The sequence below is a fragment of the Arvicola amphibius genome, chromosome 5 (assembly GCF_903992535.2).
Source record: "Arvicola amphibius chromosome 5, mArvAmp1.2, whole genome shotgun sequence".
NCBI classification, from domain to species: domain Eukaryota; kingdom Metazoa; phylum Chordata; class Mammalia; order Rodentia; family Cricetidae; genus Arvicola; species Arvicola amphibius.
In genome coordinates, this window is record NC_052051.1 from 62,153,255 (window position 1) to 62,174,091 (window position 20,837).

Genomic DNA, 20,837 nt, shown 5'->3' on the forward strand with positions numbered 1-20,837 from the left:
TCCCTTGGATGCTGGCTCTTTCCTGGGTCATGTTACCTGTTCCAGAGTGCAACTTTGTCAGGTTCTACCTGCCCTTTTTGTGATTTTTGATATGCATATTATCATTGTCCTTGCCTATGGAATTTTCCAAATATGTCTATAAAAACTAGAAACCTCGTGGAAATCACCCCTTATTCTCATTCTTCTCCTCACTATTTCTACATCTTCCCCTTACTCTCCTTCTCTCTTCTGCTTATTCTTCCCCTTCTTCTTCTTCTCTGGGCCCCTTCACTTCACTTCCCCTCCCCTGCCTGAAAAATAAAGAAGACGCAGAGGTAACATGCATGAGTTAATCTTTTTATCCTCAGTTTCCTGCTTGCCTTCGATTCTACTGAGTGGGTACTGAGGCTGGTATTCATGGTCCCCAACAATGAGCAATGCAGAGACTGACTATTCAACAAGTGCTTGTGCTAACTTTGCAAGTGCTAAGTTTGCTAACTTGTAAAGTTACTAACACGTTTCAAATTAGGACTTTTAGGCACAGCATAATAAAAGACTGAGAAATGTTGTCAATCACAGAACAGAATAGGAGATGGGCAGGAAGGTAGTAAGCGCCAAGAACAGAGGTTCCTTACCTGAATCTGGGGCATGCACACAAGGCTAGGCATCAGACACACCCTACAATGCTGATGGCAGCATGTTTTTCAGTAGCTTTTGGCTATCACTACATTTTTTATTACATTTTTTGAGAGTTATTTATTTTTATATTATGTGTGTGAGTGCTTTGTCTGTGTGTACTTCTGTGAAGGATATGTATGCGGTACCCTCAGATGTCAAAAGAGGGTGTTAGATCCCCTAGAACTGGAGTCACACATTGTTAGCTACCATATGGGCGATAGGAATCAACCCCTAGTCCTCTGAAAGAGCAGGTAAGTGCTTTACCTGCTGAGCCATCTCTCAAGCCCCAATCCTGTGTTTTAAAGGAGTCTCAAAACATTTAGAGTCACTAAACAAAGACTCAAAGAAGGCAGCTCTGTATTCAGTGAGTCTGAGTGTGACCCTAACCAGGACAAATGTCGGACTTGTGAAGAAAGTCGACAAAAGCCAAGAAGCTTAATTCATTAGACTGTGAGAATCATTCTAAAAACAGGAAACTAATCTAAGAAACAAATTCAAACAATTGCATTTATCTTTAAATAATGTGTCTAGAGATATATTTAAAGTAAAAATACAAGACACAAACATATAAGGATATATAAATACATGTTTATACATGTATTTTTAATTTTTAATTTAAATTTATTTTTAATTTTTTGAAATCATAAAACACTCTGAATAAAGAGTTATCTATAAGATATGTGAACACTAAGCATTTTCATTCCCATTGCATACTAACTTAAAAGGCAATGCAATCCCAAGAAAAATTCCCAAAAAGGGACCCCTCTGTGAAGTTTCAGAAGAACAGATATATCAGAAAATGAAAAATATTTTTTGAAGTATGTAGGAGAACTGGAGGTGCTGTACTGTGAGGTGTGCTGTGGTACCACAGAGCTGAAGATGTCAATGAAATATACAGACACAGCCAACAGAAGTCTGATGTGGGACTCCCCTCAGGATGCTGTGAATGTATTTAATTACCATTGGTTTTATAAAGAAACTGCTTCAGCCTATGGCAGGGCAGAATAAAGCCATATGGGAAATCCAAACAGAGATATATAGAGAGAGTAGGCAGAGTCAGGGAGACTCCATGTAGCTGCTGAAGGAGAAAGATGCCAGCCAACCAGTTGCCAAAGAAACAAGACATGTAGAAAATGAGGTAATGCCACAGCCTCATAGTGATACATAGATTAATAGAAATGAGTTAAATTAAGACATAAGAGTTAGTTAGAAAAAACACCTGATCCATTGGCCAAATAGTGTTGTAATCAATATAGTTTCCGTGTGATTACTGGCAGCCAGAAAAACAAGCATGCAGTCTCCGCTTACAAAATGGTGCCCATCATATGGGGGCATAGAGCCACATATGACCTAAAAATGCTTCAAAACAAAGAGGGCTTCTAGACCCACAATAAAACGTGAGTCAAGCATAGCTTCTTGGCATCCGTATTTTTTTCAAATAGGCTCTGTTTGCTGGCTCCAAGCAGAGGTGTGGCTCCTTTAAGAGAAGGCTTCCTGACTGAGCATTAGTAGCAAAAACTGCAGGGCTTCTTTAAGATAAGGCAGCTCTTGCTCTTTCAGAAGGTCCTGCACTTAAATGGGGTTTGTGAGCGGAATGCTACAAGTTGCTTAATGATGACAGAGATCTGCTGCATCTCTAGAGCTGGGGCAATGAGCATGGATCACAGAGCTGGTGGCAAACATACCTCCAGCATATTAAAAGGCCAAGAGAGGCAGAGCCAGTGTCCAGGGCCGCTGAGGCCAAGCTGCTTACCATTTTAAAAGCACTCCTGGTCAGAAAATGATTACAGATACACAATAAGGCAGATTCAGACAAAAGAGACCTCTGAATGGGTCACGATGTTAGAAAAATGTACATGGTCTTATAAAAGAGAAGAAAGAGTACAGAAAGTCAAAGATGAAAGGAGTAAAGATAATTAAACATTAAAAAGTAATAGAGTAAAAAAAGCCATGTAAAGATGAAATATACACAGAAAATCTGGATAAGAATATTACTGTGTTTTCCTGGATTTTTTGATGGTGAATGAGCTCAGTACAGAGAGACATTTCATTGCACAGGTTGCTAAGCTACACCAACATATATATTTTAAAGATATCTTGACTTCAAAATTTGAGTCTAAGGATATGTTACTTTGGAAAAGAGGTTCTACTTTTGTTTCCACAGAAGATGAGAATATGGATGCCAGCCTAAATTAATATAATTTGATGGAAGAAGACCCCCCAAAATGTCTCCATGAACCCTAAAATGCTTCACTCAAAAAACAGCAGGAATGAAGCCGGGCGGTAGTGGCGCACGCCTTTAATCCCAGCACTCGGGAGGCAGAGGCAGGCGGATCTCTGTGAGTTCGAGACCAGCCTGGTCTACAAGAGCTAGTTCCAGGATAGGCTTCAAAAGCTACAGAGAAACCCTGTCTCGAAAAACCAAAAAAAAAAAAAAAAAAAAAAAAAAAAAAAAAAAAACAAAAAACAGCAGGAAGAAGTTTGAAGAAAGCAACACCTAAATTCCCAAAATAATTGTTCATTTTCATTAAAAGGGGATATGATATATAGAAATGAATACTTCATATTAGTATGGATCTTAGTTTATTGATACAAATTCAAGGTCGATTTGTTACACTATATATATACACATACATATATATAAACATACAGATGTATATATGTATTATGTTAAAGTAGCTCATTTAAAAATGTGATGTATAGTTAAATACAGATTAATAGTCATCTATAATAGTAAAACTTGGCCGGGCGGTGGTGGCGCACACCTTTAATCCCAGCACTCGGGAGGCAGAGGCAGGCGGATCTCTGTGAGTTCGAGGCCAGCCTGGTCTACAAGAGCTAGTTCCAGGACAGGCTCTAAAAAAGCTGCAGAGAAACCCTGTCTCAAAAAACCAAAAAAAGAAAAAAGAAAAGAAAAAAAATAGTAAAACTTGTAGTCATGTTAGGTTTTCTAGATATACAGAGATATATTTCAGTTAGATACATATTCTTCAAACTTTTCAAAGATCTACAGAATATAGCATTTAAAATGTTTTAAGAACTTAGACTTTTCTCCACAATGAGACATGTCTGCTTATGGCAGCATCAATTACTTCAGAGAAGTTGATGGGAATTGAAGAAACTCACTATGGAATTTGCTTTTGATGAGACAAGGCACAAGAAAATGCTCTTGCTTGGACTGCTTGATGGCATGCTGTATAAATTGGACATGCAAGATCCACAGAAAAATGACTACTGAACTTGCAGGTGAGATGGTTCTTCAGGGCTCCTGCTTTACAAAAGAACAGCCAAACATTTTGCAGGACACAGAAGAAAGCAACTGATGAACTCTGTTAGTACAAGGCAGAATAGATTTTCTAATTTCCTACTTCATGGAAAAGTCTGCAAGATACTATGGGCTTTTAGGCTGAAGATGGATGCCCCAACATTACAGAAGAATTTTGGGTGACTGTCCAGGCAATGAAAAGTCTCTGTCAATGCTAGAGTTTTGGAAGTTGAATACAATGCACTTCCTGTTTACTTAGGTAATATTATAACCTTCTGGGGTCTTTGGTTGAGTTGAAAACAGATAGTTATAGTTTTCCTTAGTTATGATAAAAGATAAATTAGATATGAAACTTTACACTCACAAAAATATTGAAACTCTAATTCTTGCTTGATAACTTTTGTTTTATGTGATTTTAATATGTTAAAATTAAAACCTTCCTTTTTATTTATACAGAAAAGGGGAGACGATGTGGGATTTCCCTCTGTATGCTGTGAATATGGCTTATTACCGTTGGTTAATAAAGAAGCTTCTTTAGCCTATGGCAGGGCAGAATAAAGCCAGACAGGAAATGAGGACAGAGATATTTAGAGAGTGTAGGCAGAGTCAGGGAGATGCCATGCAGCTGCCGAAGGAGAAAGATGCCAGTAAACTGCCAAAGATGCAAGACATGTAGAAAATGAGGTAATACCACAGCCTTGTGGTGATTCATAAATTAATAGAAATGGGTTAACATAAGGCATAAGAGCAAGCTAAAAAATGCCTGAGCCATCAGCCAAATAGTGCTGTAATTAATATAGTCTCTGTATGATTACTTGGGTATGGGCAGCCATGAAATGAATGAGCAGTCTCCATTTACAGAAGTCCAAAGCAAGCATGAACTAAGTTCAGAGAGAAGGCAGTTATCCTTAAAACCCTGCTGTGAAATCAATTCATAATTCATAAGAAAATAATCTGTGATCTCTCTAATTCAGATTGTGCTCCAAATTAAATTCTGCTGTGAAATGGAGGGAGAGAGTTAAAGGAATAGAAAAATCACATAAGGAACAGCAGGCAGTGAACCTGTGCAGGGCATGATTAACTTGTCTCTTGAGATTTGCTGTCACTTTTCTCTACGACCTGTCTGTGAAGGGCTCCAGATGATCTGGCTTCTCATTGAATTTGGTCAATGGAAAAAAAGAGAGAGAAACCCACTTAAAAACAACCTAGGACCATCCACAGCAAAGGGTAGTACAGAGAAAGAACAGAGATTCCAAGAGAAATATGGAGCTTGTTGCCCAGACTATCTCAGTCCAAGCCAAGAAAAGTGGGGTTGAAATACTCTGTTCAAAGTTACTGTGCGACCTTCAGAACACAAGACAGGATCTCCTTAAAAAAAACAGCATAGGAAGGCACAGCATGAGCATGGTGGGAGGAGCAAAGCGCTTGAGGCACAGCATGAACTAACACCAAGTTTTCAACTCAACCCCTCTGTAGGGGCCAACATCAGCCCCTGTGGAAGTCCACTAAGTGACAGCCCTTAACTGGCACATGGCTAGGAAATAATTCACAGATTATTTCCTAGGGCTCAGAGACTGGAAGTAACAAATTCCCTGAATGTGGGCACAGGCCACCTGAGAACAGCAGATGCTCCAGCAGAACCCAAAAGATTTACTGCCAAGAGAAGTGACTGCACACTGTCCCGAGCCGCAAAGGATGCTGAGAGCTAAGTGATGGCAGCAGGTAGGATGTTGGCAGTGGACATGAGCATCACTGTGAAGTACTGATATAAACTCGTAAGACCCTAGAACCCACCATTTAAGACTGCAGGTCTTTCTATATTATCTCATTTCTTTCTTATCATGAACAAAAATTAATTTATAGGATTAAGTGATTTCTTAAGCCTCTCAAAAGAATACTGATTAGGAAAAATCAATAAAGTGGCTGAGGGCGTCATCTTAGGGTGGAGTAGGGGGAAACCCATGATGGAAAAGCTAGGCTTGACATGGACTGACCATCTCTCTCCATAGTACAGAACCTAACAGTACATGCAATATAGAAATAGTGAAAGGTTACTCTCTTGTTTCTTTACGTTAATGACTAATTAATTCTGGTGAGAATAAAATACACTCAAGATGTAAAAGCTCAAGACTTTAGCTACCTTGAATTGCCTTCGATTAGAGCTCTGTGTATAAGCTCCCTAGAGACTGGGTATTTCAGTATCTTTTCCCAGGGGCAGAGAAACCAATAGAGAGTCCACAAAATAGATTAGATTACACACCAAAGTCTTCTGAGATTTCAGTTTATTCAACAACAGAGCTTAAGATAAGCATGGTGTGTGTGTGTGTGTGTGTGTGTGTGTGTGTGTATGTGTGTTAACTTTCTCAAAATTACCAATGAGGTACAAAATGTGCGGGTTATCTTATTCTTCTATGGAAACCACATCTCCTACAATACATCAGTACCAGAAGGTTCCCAGGCCGTCAAGTGCCACACACGAAAACAGAGTAGTGCCCAAGTACTGCCACTGACAAGACTTCCTGGGAGTGCATAGCCAGCCTGCTGCTGCCATATTACTTCAACCAAAGAACTATCATTATTACCTCTCTCATCTGCCCGCTTCTCCCCAGGTCATTTAAGGTCTTAATGGCTCTGAGAACACACAACAGAAAGACTACGAACCACTGCCAAGGATAACTGGGATGGATGCTCCTGTGAGCCTCTAGAAGTGGAAGACAGGGGACTAACAGAAAACAAAGTCTAAGGAGCATCGCGGGGTCAAGAAGCACTTATGACATTTATTTCCTTCTCTCCTCAGCAGATGCCCGTCATGGCAAGGAAGGCTGCCATGACATACTAATTAGATCAAGACTAAAATCTCAGCAATGAGGACTCATTGTATTCTCTTGTTTTGTTAGTAGTTAAGGCAAATTTCAGGTCATTTAATCACTGTCTGGACCATGATAAGCAAATAACTTGGTGGGTGGGTCAATATTGTGATCATAGATAGCATTACAACTTGGGGATATGCTGGAAAACTGAAATGGCTGTATATGTTTTCACTAAGGTAAAGTATTTTTCATCCCATAAGAAAAGCAGTGCAGAAAAATAACACGCAATAATGTAGTTACTGTCCCAGAAAAACCACAAGTTTGTGATTGGGTATGTGGAGGCTAAAGACCACCTCCAGACTGCCTTGCCAATGTGTGTATTCTCAACTGCTGACACTTGATATTACAAAACAAAACAGCCTTCCGAACCAAGTGAACTTCCAAAAAGAAGTATTTCTCTCTAATTATGTAGACTGAACTTGATATGCATTCCTACCAACAGCAATAAATAATAATAATAATAATAATAGCCACAAATAAAAGAATAATAAAGGAAGGGCTTTCTTTCACCTTCTGAAGATTCTGAAGATTCAGTGCAATGAACTGCTAACATGTGAGTGAAATGGGAATAGATACAAACGTGAAGGAAGTCATGTGATTTAGCAATGAAGACTCCCCTGTCCCATGGGGAAGACAGAAGATGGAAAACGCAAAGTCCTTGGGCTCACAGAACAGACAAAAGATTGTAAATAATTCTTTTCTACAGAGGAACATCTCCTGGAATATTGGCCAGGGCTGATACAGAAAACAGCAGTGTTTGTGCAAAAGCCCTACCAGGTGCAGCAAAAACTTGGGCTCTCCTCTTGCTTCCATCATGTGACTTTACTTTAGGGAAAACTCAGCAAAGACCGGAGGTGATTGGCTTCTCAGAAAGCCCCTTCTAGCACCTGCCAATTTCTAGGTAAGCCTCTAATTTAAATAGAATCAAAGCAAATTTCAGAGTGACAGTCTAAACAGGTATGAAAGATAAGTCTCCAAATATCAGAAAGGAGATTTCAAAAAAAGTCAACCCCCGACCCCTACCACACACACATACAATTAAAATATATCCCTGTCTAGTTCTACGTGATTTTTTTTTTTAAATTTTCATGCGAACCTTTCACTTAAAGAGTAAAATATCTAGAGTCCTATTCCATTTAAAAAGAGCGAAGTTCCTGGGACGTTTTCCAGAGAGTTAGATTGCCTTAAAATTGGACGTGCATTAAATGAAGCTTTGTCTAACAAAAGTGAGCAAGTAACTGATATGGCATCTGTATGTTCAGTCCACACAAGGTTCCTTTATCTGAGAAGCATTACTAAGAGACAAACAGAACATCAGATTACAGTCCTGGGGACTCATACTCGCCTCTTCTACAGATGCTGCCAGCTCACACAAACATTATATGTGCGTCGAGCGCCTGTTTCCAGAAGAATTTGTAATCTACCTACTCCATTTCGTTCCCCAAAGTCTCTCCTACTTGACATGTGTGCCCCCTTTCATTCATTGCCCTGAACCTTTCATCCCTAAGAGGTTCACTCGCAGTAAATGTGCAGAGCGGTATGCTGTAATACCAGGAGCAAAAACAGAAGAAGCCTTCTTCATTATAATGTATGATGAAACCAAACCCTGATTCTGAGAGTTCTCTGAACTTGCACGAAAAAGCCATTGCAGGAAGGCGTTCATTCCTGGGTGCCAGGTTCCTGCCACATTACCTGCTTCAGTGTACTTCAGTCCCACTTTTTCTTCTGTGTCTTTTGTCTTTGGGGGCGGCCAGACAGCTTGGAGTCTGCCAGGAGTCCTGTCGTCCTGCTCTGTGGGGCTCTGGTCAGGCTGTGCAAAACAGGTAAAGAATAATTTTAATTGAAATGCGACCAGAGCCAACTGATTCTTGAAAACACACATCCTAACATTAATTCCAATATAGATTTAATGGCCAGTTGTATGTTGCTCCCATCACTTGTAATTAAGCCATCTTAGTACAGTATGAACCTTTTTCCAGAAGGGTAAAGAAATAGTAAGGGTAAAAACAAAACAAAACAAAACAAAACACCAATCAATCAATCACACAAACAAAAAACCCTCATAGCTACCTAACATGCAACGCTTTATGATTATTTTTGTTATTCAACTTTTTAAAAGGCACAACTAATTTTTTAACTGCAGAGACAAAAACAAATGCATTATCATCTGACACATTTATAGGAATATTTGCAAATGTACTCCAAACAACTCCACACCATTTACAATAAGGATTAAGTTCGCATTTTCCAGAAACATTAGCAATAATTGAATACACACTTCTCTAAGTATTCCACACTAATTTTAATTCTTTCCTATTACAAAATAAAAGAGACTGCCTCCATGTTCAAGCTTTTGTTGTTGTTGTTGTTTTTAATGGAGTTGAATTTCGCAACTAAAATGCTATGGTACGTTTAGATTTAACTACAACCTATGATAATTTTTCCAGAGACTTTAATTTTTAATAGCTTAATTAAATATACAAGCAGACATGATAATCCTATACTGAATTGATATTTAACAAGAAATTCTATCCATTGTTCCCATGAATTTCCAATGCCAAACACTTCCTGACCATTATAAATTAACCTTCATTGAATAATTCCATCTTTTACTAGCTAGATTCTCTTGTGCTCTGATTCCATTTATTCTTTCCATAAGTGTTAGGGCTAGGTTCCTGTTTTTATATATGGGGAGACAGGCACAGAGATTATCAAGGTCACCTCGCCATAAAAGGCAGAGCGGGGATTAATATCCAGTTCTCATCCTAAATTCGGTACTCAGCCAGGAAACCACATGAGGAACACAGACTATTTCAGTTACATCATGAACACATATTTTGCTAAGTGGCACACTTTCAAAGGCAGCCTTGTGTTCACGGGAGTGTAATTAAACAGTGAGAAAATCTATAAATTGGGCTGTACTTACACATCGCACATCCCATTACTTCCCCATGTTGCTAATGTTTCATAAGCACAATGAGCATTGATGTTTAAACTCAGGGTGCAGTTTCCCTTCCTTCCCACGCATCCTTACACAGACTACAATTACTTTCAAGAAAAAAAAAAAAACAGAAGAAAAAGATGCGCTTCTGTCCAACTTTGCCGTCATTTGCACGACATATTTAATACATTAGTTTCTTTTTACCTAAAATACTAATAAGATCAAGCAACTAGGGTTCATCTTAACAGAAAACCTGGAATGCAAAAAAAAATTAGAGCATGATATTTTATGTCAAAATGCAGAACCCAATTCTACATACGCTTTTGGGGTCAGTGGGGCTGTCTGCCGGCCTTGACTTGGACCTTTCGAACACAGCGCGCAGTGATTCCTTCTCATGCCTCATCTTTCGCTTGAGAGCTTCCAGCTCAGAGGTGTCAGCGGTGGTCCCCTTTTTAGGGGGGCGGATGAATAAGGCCTTAAAGGCCTCCAGGGCAGTCTCTGGTGGCTTTGACTTCACCTGGCCACCCTGAACTTGGGCATCTCCAGAACTCTTCTGGCTCTCCTGGTCAGTACTATAGCCCATCTCGTCTGCCCCTCGAAGTTCGGGGTCTGCTTCCTTCAGTTCGGTCCTTGGCATGTCAATGTTGAGCAGCTGAGATAGCTGCTCCAGGAGAGTGGGAGTGGCCTTCGGATCAGTTGCTCTACCCAGGCTCTTCACTGTCTGTGGGCCTCCCTGCACCAGAGACTTATGAACGGGCTGGGTCAACTTGAGCAAAGCCAAGTCCCCATCCTTGGGTTTGATTTCAGTAATAGTCTCCCCGGCCTCCGCTGTAGCCCCCTTCTTCAGCACACGGAGCCCACTAAAGAAAGCTGGAAGCTGGAACGACTTCTCCCCCGGAGTGTCTCTCTCTTTTTTACAAACAGTACCCTCAGCAACAGCAACAGTCTGGTCTGTTGCTGCCGGTGGCGTTTGGGACCTTTCTTCCGCAGCCTGGCCCTGCCTGTGGCTATCATCACCGCCAGGGTCCACTTTGCTACTTGTCTCAGGTAAAGTTCTCTGAGAATCACCGCGGAGTTCTGCATCATCAGTTTCCCCAGGGTCATTTTCACCTGAATCTTCCAGGCTTTCTTTGGGCTCCTGAGATAGTTCAGATAAAACAACAGTGGTGGGCTCCCCCGTACCAAGGCCACTTCCTTCTTCTGCCGCTTGGCCTCCATCTTCAGAGTCAGAATCACTTGTGGTGTGAACCAGGGTCCCACGGACCCAAAGGGCATCCTCGCTATCCACACTCACAATGGCAGGTGAGAGCAGCTCATCACCAGGGGAAGAGGTGCTCGATCTGACTTTCCCCTGCCTTCCCTTGGATCCTGTCTCCGCCCTTGCTGACTTTCCATCATTTTCAAGATCAGGTGGAACTGGAGTTTCTGCCTGTGACTGATCTGAGCCTTCGCTGGGGTCGTCTCTCTCAGGAGCGGGATCCACCTCTAAACTGCGAAATGCCTTCAGCACAGCATCTTCCTCTTCAGGATCCAAGGAGTCCAATTTACTTGTAAATCCAAACAGCGATTTCATAGAGAATTTACTCAGGATCGACTGAGCCATCTCAAGTCCGGCTTCGGATTTGTTTGGTTCCAGCTCATCTCTGCTGTTGGGAGAGTTACCAGCCTCCTCCATGTCCCCACAGTGGCCTTGACAGAAGTTCTACCTTGTGTTACCTGCCCGGCTCGCTCAGTTTATCCGCTCCATCTGCTCTTGACTTACAGGACAGGGAGCTACAGCACCGGGGAGAGAGCCAGGCTTTCAGCAGCTCAGAAAACACACTTGGTCTCTTTCAGGTCACAGAGTCCTCGCTTCCGGTCTGTTCGATGCCGGCCGGCGTGCCCAGGGCAACTTGTTAAGTCTGGGCAATTCTATGCCCCAAAGCGGCTGGGGCTGCACACCTTACTACACATGGGCAGGCAGGCTGCTCTTCGGGACTTCCGTATTTACTCCCCGGGACAAAAGGCTTTTTTTTTTTTTGTCGCGGCAAAGTCAGCCTGTCCTGTAATCCCAGCCCAGGACTTCAGGAGGAGCTCCGCCCCGTGCCTACGAGTCTCCTGGTCACATACAACTTCCTCATTGGTGAGCAAGTTGAGGTTCCTAAAAGTGCTGAGCCGGCAAGCTGGTCCTGACAGCCCTGAACCACCCCCTAGTGCAGCCCAAGAGATTCCAAAGTGAATCAGCAGAAAATGGCCAAAGGATTTCTGAAATGAGTCCTCTTTCCCAGCCAGGCCCCACACCCAGCACTTCGCCCACATCCACAGCCTCCTGCAAAACCCTAATCAAAGTCAGAAAGTAAAGAAAAAGATCCTCTCAAAGTGCCCAGAACTCTCAGAGTAGTTAATTTACTACCCCTGGAATGCCTTTTGTTTTTAAATGCTTTCCTTCAGCTAGCCGGCAGGTTTCATCTGGAATGCAGATTTTCTCTGACTGCTGGGAAGGAAAACCAACTAGACTGGTTTCAGATTACTGCTGTTTTAGCTCTGCCCAGCCTGGGTGTTCTGCAAACAGGTACTTAAACAAGCACGCCCACCACGCCCAGAGTCCACCTACTGTAGGACAGCAGAATAAACAGCCCCAGCCGTGTACCCATGATTACTGTCTGAGTTGTGAGCCAACCTTAGGTCTCCTTCTGTTCAGCAGCAGTGACTTCCTCGGTGAGTTATAAATCCTGGTGGCAGAAGGGACTCCTTTCTGCTTTGGTGTTGCTGCGACCAAATATATGGACCTGGTGTAGCACGATTTTGGAATGCGACCTGACTTCTTGGTCAGAGTCATTCAGCCAAGATTCCCAAGGATCTTTCTTTCTGTAAAGGTCTAAAGTATCTATCAGTTTGGTTTCACTGCCCATTTTGTGCAAAAAAGCAAAAGCAAAGAAACCCAGCACTGATTGGATAAAACACCATTCTGATTATATACGACAGACCCAGAGACCTGAGGATATGGGGTGAGGGAATCTTAGCTGCCTAGTGACCTCTTGGGAATGGCTTCCTGCCAATCCCAAAGGTCTGAGAAATTCAGGTTGTAATAACGCATTTTTAAAACAATGTATGACTGCAAAAAGGGAAAACACAACCAAAGAGGGTGTATATTCCTACAAACCTTATGGGAAAGAACAAACCGTAATTGGTTCCTGTGGCTAAACAGAGCCTTTCTGGATGACCCCGACTGACTTTCTGGGATAACTAACTGACCTAAATGTAAAAGGTGTGGTGCGGGGACTTCAGCTCAGGCAGTGGGATGTGTGCCTAGCACACACAAGGCTTTGGGCCGAGTCTCCAGCAGAGCAAAACAACAGAATCAAACAAAGTGAACAGCGGGGCAAAATAAAGGCGGGGCGGGGGGGGGGGGATCTGATGGTGTCATTCTGAATAAGCTTCCGCTCTAGAAGAAATGCCTATTGATAAAAATCTGCCTTCTTTAAGATTGTGGAAAGAAGGGATCATTACACCAGTTTCAAGAGCTACACACAGAGAACGCAGGACTAGAGGAGGAGTTTTGCACACCTGGTGTTTTCCTTCTCTCTGAAGATGTTTCGTTTGCTCAGATAGGACTGATTTCCAGAGTAAGTTTTCAGGCACCTCCATAGACTTGGTCAAAAATACAAGCTGGAAGGGGTCGTTAGTCCCTCTACACCACAGTACTGAGCAGACTTAAAGGGTTCAGTGTCCCCTCCTTATCCACAGGCGCCAACATAGTTTCATAGAAAATGGATTATTGGATTGACACCCCTTCGCTCCGGGTAGTAAGGCTTGATTAGACTTATTTTAGATTAAGAAATCAAAGTGAACAGAACTTAATTGAGCAGAGTTTCATAGGGTAGTGGGTGTGAATGAACACAGTAATATCTAGAACCGAGCATTTACTCTGTGCCCAAGCACTGTTTTAAATGCTTTGCAAATACTATCTCATTAGATAGAGACAGCCGCTCTAGCTTGGAATTGATTCTGTTTCTCCTGCTAGAAAACCGACCCAGAAAGATGAAGTAACTCATGTTTCTAGGTTCAATGGACAATGAAACTAGAAGAGCGCATTGACTCTAGAATGTACTCTTAACCACCCTCAACACCTCAGAAGTTGACTTCCTGCTCGTTCTCATACGACGCCACACATGGCCGGGTCTTAAATTACAAAGGTGCCAGACTCTTCTTAGGGTCTGAGGTACACTTTCTCCTTTGGGATGACACAGAGACAGACGTCACAAAAACTTACTGACAGAGAATGACTATGTTTTTACCCTGGAACTTCAGGGTAAATTATTTAAATAGTTATTTATTTAAATGTTTAACAATTATATAATTTAAATAATTAAATTATTATCTGAAATTAATTTAAATTATTTATTTAGGAAAATTATTACAGAAAAGTCAAAAATGAAGGCAAACTGAGAGAAACTTCCAGCAGCGAGGAGTTTCTACAAGAGGAAAATGCCATTGAATTTTCTTTGTCTATAAGATTTGTAGGGCCGTGGCAGAAACTAGATAGAGAATGAGATCATCTCTACTGAGATTAGTTAATTTTCTGGGCCTTCAAGGGCTAAGCCGATGGTGGGCCTAGACTCATTATGCCTGTACCCATGGCCCATCCTGGGGGATGATCACATACTGCTGATGGACTGCCTTCACAGTCAGGGTAGATGACGCCTCCTTCTGTCCAGCCCTGACTCCGGCTTTGACACTGACTGTTGCTAGCTGTTAGTCACTTGACCCACATTGCTACCTTCCAACTTTGCAAATGTCTCGCAGCTGTCAGCTACACTAGACTTTCTTTGTTCTCTTAAGGGCAACTTGTCGCTTTACCATGGCAAAGTGCTAGCTCCCTCCCAGTCACTAAGATGTAGCTGCAGTCTTCCTTGGTCACCTCATTTTCAGCTCCTTGTAGAGGAGTCTGAGGTGGTCTATTACTGTTAGTCTGTCGGCAATCAGCTACATTAGAAAGCAAGAATATTCACAAAAAAACAATACTGCTTTGTGGCCATTCTTCGGGAGCTTCAGAGCGGGCCTGGTGACCTGCTGTCAGTGGTTCAGAGTTCTATCCTTCCGCTTTTCCCGTTCTGTCTAGCCTGGTTATACCCAATTATTAGACCTCTTTTTCTTCATCTTCTTCAGTGGCTTAGGCTTTCTTATCTTAACCTTTAATCTTCCTTTTAATTCCAACCTCTGTTCTATTACTTATGTGAGCAACTTGCACTGTCTGTGCAGGGTCCCTTTCCCTTACAATGGACAGAGAGCTCTCTATCTCCTGTAGAGAAAATAATAGGTGAGGGCGGGCTATACTAAGTCCAGGGAGTATCTTTCAGTTCACTGATGGAGAAGTATCTATGTGTTACTTTCATTGGTTAATAAAGAAACTGCCTTGGCCTGTAGGATTATTTGGTATACCTGTAATGTGTTTTCTATTATAATAATCTAAAAAGCATTTCATTTTCTTAGATACATATGTTGGACCATTGTCTGTCTTTATTTGTGCAGGTATACCCATGATGGCCATAACTGCCAATAAATGTGTGATCACTGAATCAGCCTTTTCTGAGCTCAGAGCAGTAGCCCATTGAAAACCTGAATACGTGTCTATGGTGTGGTGTACATATTTTAATTTACCAAATTCCATAAAAGTGGAACACATCCATCTGCCAGATTTCATTCCTTTGAGTACCCTTTGGGTTACTCCCTGCAGGCAACAGTGTTTGATTATAGAAAGAACAAGTAGGACATCTCTATATAATGTCCTTAGCTTGTTGCCATGTGATGGAAAACTCTTTCTTTAAGCCTTTACTATTGATGTGATGTTTTTTATGAAATTATGAGGCCTGCAACATGCTTCCAATCAATAATTGGTCAATGTTAGCGTTACCTTGTGCTAGAGGACCAGGCAGACCTGTATGGGACCGGATGTGTGTTATGTACATTGGACAAAGCCTATTCCTAATTACGTCTTGTACCTAGATAAACAATGAAGTCAACTCTGTGTCATCTGGAATAAATTCAGCAGTTTCAATATGCAAGATAACTCTTTCTGCATATTGTGAATCTGTAACTATATAAAGAGGTTCTTTAAAGTCCCTTAGCACCATAAAAATGGCAAATAATTCTGCCTTCTGGACAGAATTATAAGGGCTTTGTTCCACCTTACTCAATTCTTCTGATTTATAACCTGCTTTCCCTGATTTATTTGCATCAGTATAAAACATACGGGCTCCAGTTATTGGAGCATCACATACAATTCTAGGAAGAATCCAAGAAGTTCTCTTTATGAGGTTAAGTCTATCACTTTTGGGATAGTTGCTATTAATTTCTCCCAGAAAATTAGCACAAGCTCTTTGCCATGGTTCATTGTCTTCCCATAACTTTTTTATTTCCTCAGTAGTAAAAGGCACTATAATTTCTGCTGGGTCTATACCTGCTAGTTGACGAAGTCTCAGCTTACCTTTTATAATTAATTCAGAGACTTTTTCCACATAAGTTTTTAATTTTTTACTTGGTTTATTAGGTATAAATATCCACTCTAAAATAATATCTTTCCTCTGCATTAAAATCCCTATAGGAAAAATTCTGGAAGGCAATATGACTAGGATGCAGCTAAGATTTGGATTCACCCTATCCACATGTGCCTCCTGTAATTTTTCCTCAATCATTGTCAGTTCCTTTTCTGCTTCAGCTGTCAGTTTTCTGGGACTATTCAAATCTTTATCACCATGTCTTGTTATTTCTTTTCATCATTATCTAGTTATCTTGATTGAGAAATTAGTTTAATTCCAAAAGTCTAACTCCCCAAATCCTTTCATAGATTTTCAAACTTAAAATAGTAAATGGAAAAGGCTAGGGAAGACAGAGACATGCCTAGAACAAAATGGAGATGGGTGTGGACCTATAATCCTGGCACTTTGGAGATGTGCATGCTAACTATGGTGTGGACCTATAGTCCAGGCACTTTGGAGGTAGGCATGCTAGCTGTGGTATAGTCCCAGCACTTTAAAGGTAGAGGTAAAAGAAAGAAAGTGTGAGACAAGCCTAGGCTACACAGTGAGTTCAAAGCCAGCCTGGGCTGCATACTGAGCCCAAGTCTCAAATAACAAACTAAAATAGGTCAGTTGTAGAATGTGTGTTAATTTGTCAAAGCTTTAGATTCAATCCCCAGCAACACAAAAAGGGGAAGGTGGGAAGAGAGGGAGGTAAGAAGAAAATGAGAGATGCCTGCACAAAGGCAGAAGGTACCAGAGTTTAGTTACTAAAATTAACCTAGGATACAAAGTGTCTTAATAGCCTTTCCATAGCTGTGATAAAATACCAGGACCAAAAGCTTCTTGGGGAGAAAGGGGCTTATATTTTGGCTTTCACACTTTAATCACAGTCTATTACCGAGGGAAGTCAGGGCAGAAACCCTGGTTGGAGATGGGTATGCTAGCTGGGGTGAACCTCATCAGTCTTGAATAGCCTTGTACAGTCTGCTTGGAGACCACCAAGAGTTTCTTCTGAATGCCACTGATGTACAACGTAAGCAGTACCCATGACAGGCTCTTTAATTTTTTTCTTATCCCTAAATTTGGCCCACAGAGCTATGAGAAAGGTGTCATTAGCTTCATTTTTAAAGATTAGCTCTGTTCAATGCAAGAACGTACACAGGAAACGTTGTATCTCACTCCCTCTGGACCAGTCAACAGGAGCCCCACTCAGGTGGTCTCTACACTCCTAAGACAAGGCCAGTGTCTAAAAAATAAAGTTTTAAAAAGGACTTCATCGCAGTTCATTTAAATAGTCCCATGTAAAAGCCACTCTAGTGAACACTCTTAGAGATGTTATAGGGTGTATCAAAGGAATTAGGTCAAGTCTGAGATTAGACACCCAAGGAATAGCAAAGTCAGGTTTTGTACTGGATCCATCTAAGTCTAAATGTTTCCTATTTTCATAGCAGTGTAGGGTTTTTTCCTTTTTTAAGCTATAATGGCACAGTTTTCTTTTCCATTGAACACTGAAAGCGAGGCAGAAGAGATCACCTTTAAAAAAAACCCTTTGTCTTAATTCCTTTCGTTTGGTAATTCGACGCTGTTGTGCATTTCCTCACGGTGTTAGCTACTGTTTTGTCCATCTGACACAGCAGGAGTCATCTGAGAAGAGGAACCTCGTGGTAGTTTGAATAAGAATGGCTCTAACAAGCTCAAAGACTTGAAGGCTATGTCACCATGGATTGGCACTGTTTGAAGGGATTAGGAGATGTGGCCTTGTTGGAGGAAGTTTGTCACTGGGGGTGGGTTTTGGGGTTTCAGAAGATCAAGCCAGGCCCAACAGTTCTCTCTTTTCCTGCTGCCTGTGGACCCTGATACAGAACTCGCAACTCCTTCTCCAGGACCATGCCAGCCTGCATGCCACTCTGCTTCCGGCCATGCTGGCAATAGACTAAACCTCTCAAACAGTAAGGAAGTCCCAGTTAAATGTCTTCCTTTATAAGAGTCACCCTGGCCGTGGTGTTTTCATACATCAATAGAAACCCTCACTAAAACAAACCTCAGCTGGAAAAACAAAAGTGCCTTCATCAGATGCCCTGTAGAAAATCCTGTGGGGCACTTTCTTGATTAATGATTGACATGCGAGGGCCCAGGTGGGTTTTGTTGCCCCTGAGCAGGTGGTAATAAGAAAGCAGGTGGAAGAAGGAACTAAGAAGAAGCCCTCCATGGCTTCGACTTAAGTTCCTGCCTCCGGGTTCCTTGAGTTTCTGCTCTGACTTCCCTCAGTGATAGACTGTGATTGGAGTATGAAAGCCAAACTATAAACCTCTTTCTCCCCAAGATGTTTTTGGTCATGGTATTTTATCACAGCCATGGAAAGAAAATGAAGACACCGCATCCCAGATCTTCCAATAACTAAAGAATGAATATCCAGCTGAATGGAGGACTCTAGCAACCCAGACTAATGCCAGGCTCGCCTATGATTTATGGGTGCTAAACTCCCAACAGTTATTCCGTGTTCAAGTGACCATCCTTATGTATAATTGAGAGACAGTGCAGCCATAGGAAAAGGTTTAGGAAACTCACAGCCTAAGGGTGGCACTAGAAATCATGTTTAAATGTGAAAGCAGAACAGTGCTGGTCTAATGTCTAATGTTGATCAAACTATTTCCTGGGGATAGATTTCCTTCCCTGTCCCTAAGTTTTGTGACGACTTGTATCTGACATGCACCACCCAAAATTCATGAGATGAAGCCTTGGTCCCCTATGAAGCAGTGCTCAGAAGGGCCTTGGAGTGGTGACTGGACCAAGCAGGTTCTAACTCCGTCAGTGGATTAATCCATTCAAAGGTTCATAGCTTAATGGTGGTAGAAACTTAAATGAGTTGGGGCCTAGCTGGAGGAAGCTGGTCACTGGGGGTATGCCTCGGGATATTTTGTCCCTGTGTGTACTGGCTAGTTTTTAAGTCAAATTGAAATAAGCTAGAATCATCAGCGAGGAGGGAACCTCAATTAAGAAAATGTCCCCATATCATCAGGCAGTAGGCAAGTCTATAGGGCATTTTCCTAGTTAGTGATTTATTGGGAAGAATCCAGACCATCATGGGTGGTGCCATTCCTGGACTGGTGGTCCTAGATTTTATAAGAAAGCATGCTGAGCAAGCCATGAGGAGCAAGCCTGTAAGCAGCACCCCTCCATGGCCTTTGCATCTGTTTCTGCCTCCAGGTTCCTACCCTGTTAGTGTCCCTGCTCTCACTGTTTTTGATGATGAACTATTTTATGGAACTATGCATGAAATAAACGATTTCCTCCCCATGTTGCCTTGGGTCATGATATTTCATCACAGCAATAGTGACCCTGACTAAGACACTGTGCCTGGGTGACTCCATCCCTACCTCCCTATGTCTACAGACTAATGTCAGGAGGTGAACAACCTGACTTGACCACGTATCCCCTGCCATAATAGTCTACCTGATCACATACCTAGCGTAATGGAGCCAGATGATCACAGCAGGAAATAAGCTTGGTTTATGTTAGCTACCTTGACAAAAAGCTGAGTAACACAGTATCTAAACCTAAGCCTCTCTTTCCTGACAGGGTGCACACACATTTTCTAAGTAGGAGAATATTTCATGTGGAAGTGTCACTTGGAATAACAACATCAAATCTACAAGATTCAAGCCACAGTGCCTGAAGAAGGGAGAAAAACCTAAAAAGGAGAGAGGAAATGCAGAGTCCAGAGGGTTGGAAGTGCTGACCTGCATAACCTTAAGAAACTGCTCTCACTTTTAAAAAGTTGACTAAAAGTTATTAAAAGTTATGTTTTATATTTATTACATATCTATATATACAATATGTAAATATATTTAAACATATTTTAGCACATATTTTTAGGAAAAGAGCTTCCTTTCTAGGTAGTGATATCTATCAAAAGCCACAGAACACTTACAGAAAATAGAAACTTACCACAAGAAAGAGCTCTAAATGCTGAGGGGCACAAATAAATACTATTCCAAAATTGAAAACAAATTCAATATTCAATAATGAGAAAATGATCAAATTCAGGGATACCCTTGATATGATACAATCACTTAAAGTACATCTCTTAAGACTTTAAAACAGCATGGGTAAGCCATGAAGAACATTACAAAATCTAGCATGCTTGCTTTAAAAAAAAAAACTCACTGAAACCATGTCATGAATAGTGAAAAATAAAAGAAAAATTATCAGTCTTTCACAGTGCTGTTTTTGTGCTGAGATAATGAATTGATTCTGCTCCCCCCAAGCAATTTGAAATGGTTTCCAAGGACTAGGTATGATTCCTGTAATTGTAATAAATGAAGCAAAGACATAATTTCATTCACATAGAAGAAAGAAAACCAGGATTACATGATTTATTATATTTTCAACAAAACAAACTAGAATCATGAAAGGAAAAAGACGTTTCAAAGTGATTTTGAGCACTGCTATCCTCCAGGCTGCCTGTGGTTTTACTGCCTGCAGTTTGCATCCATGCAGATGACAATAACTGGCCCATAGATGTCACTGTTGCACTTAAGCTGAGAGCATCCCAGCTTTGACTTTGCAAGGAAGGAGCACAAAGAAGATACTGTACAAATCTC

At 41.4% G+C, this 20,837-nt stretch overlaps 1 protein-coding gene across 3 annotated transcripts in view; it reads right to left on the reverse strand.

Annotated features, from left to right (window-relative positions):
- Nucleotides 1-20,837, reverse strand: part of Fmn1 (formin 1) — a 330,990-nt gene that overhangs the window by 242,858 nt on the left and 67,295 nt on the right. Inside the window, exons 1-2 of one of the 3 annotated variants that reach the window (XM_038330189.1) lie at nucleotides 10,053-11,674; nucleotides 8,485-8,602 (exon numbers count right to left, since the gene is read on the reverse strand). The exons of 1 other annotated variant lie outside the window; for it this stretch is intronic. In XM_038330189.1, coding sequence (XP_038186117.1) covers nucleotides 8,485-8,602; nucleotides 10,053-11,408 — 1,474 coding nt within the window. In that variant the 5' untranslated portion in view covers nucleotides 11,409-11,674. Of the gene's footprint in view, nucleotides 1-8,484; nucleotides 8,603-10,052; nucleotides 11,675-20,837 lie in introns of those variants that run through there. One more of the 3 variants, XM_038330186.1, reaches the window with a different exon arrangement.